The sequence below is a fragment of the Danio aesculapii genome, chromosome 25 (genome assembly GCF_903798145.1).
Source record: "Danio aesculapii chromosome 25, fDanAes4.1, whole genome shotgun sequence".
Lineage (NCBI taxonomy): Eukaryota > Metazoa > Chordata > Actinopteri > Cypriniformes > Danionidae > Danio > Danio aesculapii.
This window is the reverse complement of record NC_079459.1, coordinates 21237550-21243549: the sequence shown is the minus strand read 5'-3', so window position 1 is coordinate 21243549 and position 6000 is coordinate 21237550. Positions and strand designations below refer to the sequence as shown.

The following is a 6000-nucleotide window of genomic DNA, read 5'->3' as shown; positions in this document are numbered from 1 at the left end:
TTTATTATTATAGATTTGTTATTATTATTATTATTATTATTATTATTATTATTATTATTATAGATTTATTATTATTATTATTATTATTATTATTATTATTATAGATTTATTATTATTACTATTATTTTTTATTATTATAGATTTATTATTATTATTTTTATTATTATTATTATTATTATTATTATTATTATTATTATATATTTATTATTATTATTATTATTATTTTTATTATTATTATAGATTTTATTATTAATATTATTATTATTATTATTATTATTATAGATTTATTATTATTATTTATTATTATTATTATTATTATTATTATTATTATTATATATTTATTGTTGTTGTTGTTGTTGTTGTTGTTGTTGTTGTTGTTATTATTATTATTATTATTATTATTATTATTATTATTATTATTATTATTATTATTATTATAGAATTATTATTATTATTATAGAATTATTATTATAGAATTATTATTATTAATATTATAGATTTGTTGTTGTTGTTGTTGTTATTATAGATTTATTATTATTGATTTTATTTATTTATTTATTCAATAATAAATTAAATATAGTTACCTCTCCCCTCAGATGCTATTGTTTTATTGAGACTGTTGACCTTTATATACAAACAACTACGACAGGTTGCAATCAGAGCAATAAATGAGTTCATCCGATGTCAACACCACACCATTTTTAGTCATTTCACTGCACCGTATACCCATATATAGGATGTTTTTTCACCTACACACAAATTGTTGATTGCAGATAATGACTTTTATGACACAGCATAGAAACAAATAAAAACCCTCTCTTGCTTTTCTCTCATCAGTCTTTCAAAGTGATGCCAGCACCAAACAACTCCTGACCACTGAATCCCATATCAACAGAGGAAAACACGAAGAAGGATGGGGGAGACGGAGGAGGAACGGACGTCTCAGGCCGGTCAGCTTTTTGAGAATTTTATCCAGGCCACTACCTGTAAAGGCACCCTGCAGGCCTTCAGTGTCCTCTGCAGACAGCTGGAGCTCAACCCGTCCGACCACAGAGGCTTTTACAGCAGCCTGAAAACTGCCGTCACCTACTGGAAGGCCAAGGGTCTCTGGGGGAAACTAGACAAGAGAGCTGGACACAAGGAGTACAGTAAGGGCAAAGCCTGTGCGGACACAAGGGTGAGTCTGTAGACATCTATCTGCCTTGTTTTTAATGTAAGAGCAAGATTATTCATAACTTAAATGTTTGATTTTGGACAGTTTAAAGGGATAGTTTACCCCAAAATTTGCCCTCTTGATTTTTAAGTTGTAGGGGACTTTTTTTTTTTTTATTCAGTGTAGTATTAAAGGAGATTTTCTCGTTGAAAAAATGGTGGATTGAGAAGTAAACCAGCACTTTGATAGTAAAAAAAAAAAAAAAAGCAACGACACACAGGTGACACAAAATTAATACATGTGGCCGCTGATGACATTAAGGTCTTATGAAGTGAAATGATTGGTCTGTGTCATTTATAACATTTTAAATCTACAGCCTCAGCAGTTTATAGAAATGTGGTCATACTGTATCTTAAGGTACAAATTTTGCTGTTAATAAACCTATTAACTCTGACTTTTTTTTGACTTTTTAAAGTCTTAATTTGCTGTTTATTAATAGTTATTAAGGTAGTAGTTAGGTTTATGTATGGTTAGGGATGCAGAATATGAACTTTTATAAGTACTAATAAATAGCCAGTATTTTAAGATAATAAATGTAGATAATAAGCCAATATTTGTTAGTAGAGCTGCACAATATATTGTTTTAGCATTGATATCGCAATGTGTGAATACGAAGTAGTCAGACTGCAGAACGTGCAATGTGGAGTCAGGAATATAGTTGACCAGGTACAACAGTTCAGAACACATGAGAATTTTGGAGGCGTTTCAGTTTAACCATAATAAAGGGAAAGTTTATCAATTGTGTGCATTTTTAAAGCATTTGGGCACAAGAAATTACTACATCTGTAGCTTTTAGCAAATATTAATTGTATTTAATTACTTGCACAATGAGAAATATACAGATTTATTGTACATTGGATTATTTTATTTCTGTACCTGCATACTGTTAGATGCCTTCATTTGTACATTTGCTCTACTTTATTTATATGTGCAATTTGATTATTAGATTTTATGCACTTCCTTACAAAATCATCCCAATCAATCTTAAATGATTAATTAGGTTATCTTGTGAATAAATGCTATGTAAATCGCAGAAAGTTTAAATATCGCAATGTGCGTTTTTCCAGTATCGTGCAGCCCTAGCTATCAGTGAGAATTGGTACCTAAACTGGAGTGCTACAAAAAATTGTTTAATACAAATGTTAAGCTATTGTTTGTGAGCTAGTTATTTATTATAGTTTTTTAAATAAAAGCCATTTTACGCTAAATAAAAGCATTTCGCATTGCATTTCATTGAATTAGATTGTGTGGGTAAAAAATGGTATTGGCGGATTGATTAAATTTGATATGCAACTTGTTTAACAAAACATAATTGTGTGCTCTTACTTCGTTCAGTTAGTAGTGAAAAAAAGCATAGCACAAACCGCGTGGGCCCACACGCAAGGTCAAGTTGTATCAAATTTGACTTGCCTTCGTGTGCACGTGCATTATGCAGTCCCTGCAGTTAAACTCTCAGCGGTTTATCACAACACTTATCGATTTTTATTTATTTCTTTTTTTATTTTTTTACTTTTTTCCTGGAATTGACTGCAAAAGCAAACATAGAAGCGTTTTCTGATTGACAAGCAGCACCTAATTATGTTCAAAAGAATTTCAAACGCCAAATGGGATGAATTTAAACCCCATTTTGAAAGTAAAACATACTCCAATAGGTAGTGTAATCTACAGAACATTAAGTGCAGTGTGTGGGTGAGATGAGGGCAGTGTTTCGATGTGATCCATATATGTTGTGGTTCTGTGACTGCTGGTGTTGGTTGCTGTATGGTTAAGAAGTATGACAGTTAAAGTGGTTAATTTTGAATCAAATAAATTTAAATTAAATAAAATATTAATCTAATATTTTGGGCGGGTTTTTTTGTGCGTTTGGGTGGGTTTTAGACAGCTTTTGGGCTGGAAAAGTCTGCTATATCTGGCAACACTGTTCAAAACCAACTTCCTGCCTCAGCATTAAAATAGTGTGAAAAAATTACCTTTCTAATTAGGGCTTGACATTAACACCCGCCAACCTGCTATGGCGGGTAAGACAGTCGCTCCCACTAGCCACTTTGGCTGGTTGAAAATTATTTTTGATTTGTAGTTTTCTTAAAAACAGGGTTCGACAATACAGATGGCCCGATATGCGTGCAAATGTGATCTCAGAATCGAGAAGCAGCACGACTGACAAAACTAATTGTATTTGCGCGAGCAAAAGAAAGCAGATGAATACAGAATGAGAGGATGATCATTCAAGCACATGGGTGATGTTATGCGCGCAACGGTTAAGCACGCGCGCTCCCCTTTACTTGTGGGAAGCAACCGTGCCTGGAGAAAACGCAACTGGGGATATCTCGGAAACAGACTGGACAAAAAGTGATGGTCGTGCACCCACAGTCCTGCTGCTTTTAAGAGCTCAAGATTTAAAAAAAAAAAAATCCTTTTGTAAGCAGCAGCGGTCACTGCTTTCGTTTAAATTAATGTTTAAACAGATTATTAACAGGCCTAAAATTAACCGTGTGCAAGTGATCATCCTTTCATTATCACACACGGTATGTTTTTTTTTACCTGCTTTCTTTACCTTGCAGGTGTTTTTGTTAATGTAGTTTAATTATCGTTTTTTACACTAACATAGTTATGTGTAGTTAACTGCTGATCTGGGACATTTGGCCAGGACAGACTGCTGTGCATATTTTAGATGTAGTCTACATGACAATAATTCTTTTAAATGTAATTTTTTTTCAAAAGAGAATTTTCGTTGAATTAAAAAGAGCATGTTTACAGCTATATTTTGTTTGTTTTGACACATTATTTAAAATTTGTGGCTAAGAAATAATGATTTATTTATTTGTAGTGTGGTCGGAGATAAATTTGGTAAATCTTTAATTTTAAGCTCTGAGAAGTCATGTGAAATAAAAACTAATTTACAATGCAACAATTCATTTGCTAGTGCATATTGAGCAAGCTCACACAAAAAAAAGTAAATACAAACACACACACAAAGTGAAATAAATGAGGAGGCATGTGGACATCACACAAAATCTAATTCAAGTAATTTTAGCATGTCAAAGTCAAAATTATTCATATAAAATATATTTTACAGACAACAAAAGTGTAGCTAGTGAAAATGGCGAGTGGCTAGTAATGTTGAAAAACTACTAGCCACAGTGGCTGATGATCAAAAAAGTTAATGTCAAGTCCTGGTTATAATCAATGAATCATCTGATGAACAATTAAAAAAAAAGAAATATAAAACTTGTTGTAAGTAAAAAATCAAATCCTAAATTTGGTGACAGTACAATAACATAAACGATTTTAAGTGAAGCTGGGATTCATTAATTTTGTGATTTAATTGCTTCAGAGTTACCAAAAGCTTTTCTTTTTTCCTTCATTCTCAGTTTAAAAACATCAGTGCCTGTTGTTCAACCAAACAAACTGAAATAGCATATCTCATTTTCATATCCACATTTGTTAGTCAAATCACGTTTGCCTAAAATCCTGGCTGCGATCGCTGCAGTGACGGCGTCTTGGTGGAAGATCTTGTGTTTGTTCCATTTATAAAGCAAAACGGGAAATAATCAGCATCATTTAGTTTCAGTCAGGGGTTTTTTTCCACCACAATTGAACATTAGACTGAGGGGTTAAAGGTTAGGGAGCTCAGAGTTTTGTCTATTTAAATGAGAAACGCATGGATTCATCTCTACAGATGACCTGAAATATCCACATCGAAGAGATTAGAGTTGTTAGCATTAACATTGTTTTGACTGAAACCCAGCACAAAGGATTTGATATTGTTATTTTAACTGCTGCAATTGGAATGGCATGATCTCAATGTTGGAGTGCCATACCAAGCTAATCCGGTCTTACTTTATATGCAGGCGTCATGTTAGCTAGCATTTGGGCTAATGTTGTTGTGTTAGCTTGGGGAAAGTAAGTCTTCTGTTGTTTAAGTATAGACTGTTAAAATCTACTACGCATTAGCTAGAGCCCGGTGTTATCGTGTAGATATTTGTGAGCAGTCAATGGAAGAGTCAATCTCAGGTCACTTGGCCTAACAAACGTGTAAGTGCGTTTTGGTATGGTGCTTTTGCAGAGGACCTGAGAACATATTGATGCTGTTTGAGTTTGATAAGAGGTTGAAAAATTAGCAAACCCTTTGGAATATCAGTTTTGCTACTCTAGTGTTTTAACTTGGCCTTTGCTACTGATATTGCTGTCCTTATTCTCATGAAGCAAATCGTTGCTGGTTTGAATAGATTTGCATTGTGTGCGTAAGGTTAATCTTTCAGAGATTTGTTGACTTGGTCCACAACAACATAATTTAAGGGATATGCATGTTCATCCAAAAAACAGAAACTTAGAATTACAATGGGATCTCAAGTTTCAAAATGACCACACACAAAATAAAAATAAGCATCAAATGGTTGGTGAAAATGACCTACAGTATACAACTTGGGTACTGCAGTCATAAAATGTATTCTGAACTTTTGTCATATTTTACTTTAACATGTTCAAAGTCAGTGCATTGCAGTTGTTTACATTGCATACTGTCTTAACTGTACCTGGTATATTCAACCCTCTACCGCATAGTGCTACCATATGGCAACATGATATTTATGTTCATTTCCCTGCCACTGTTTCTTTAAAACTAACATTGATTTTTATTTATTTATTTTTTTTTTTTTTGGAAAAAGAAGACCTTAGTTTAGCCAATGATGTGCTTTGGGTAAGTCACATGACCTGCAGTGTTTTTCTGTGGCGTGATTTCTGACAGACTGCCGTTTATTGTGAGTAGTTGCTGAATGCAAATGTAA

At 32.8% G+C, this 6000-nt stretch overlaps 1 protein-coding gene across 5 annotated transcripts in view; it reads left to right on the top strand.

The window, feature by feature from the left end:
* Positions 1-841: 841 nt before the first annotated feature.
* The window catches only part of mical2b (microtubule associated monooxygenase, calponin and LIM domain containing 2b), a 92357-nt gene continuing 87198 nt past the window's right edge, over positions 842-6000 (top strand). For all 5 annotated transcript variants that reach the window (XM_056452279.1, XM_056452283.1, XM_056452281.1 and 2 more), the window contains exon 1: positions 842-1177. In XM_056452279.1, coding sequence (XP_056308254.1) covers positions 914-1177 — 264 coding nt within the window. In that variant the 5' untranslated portion in view covers positions 842-913. The remainder of the gene's footprint in view (positions 1178-6000) is intronic.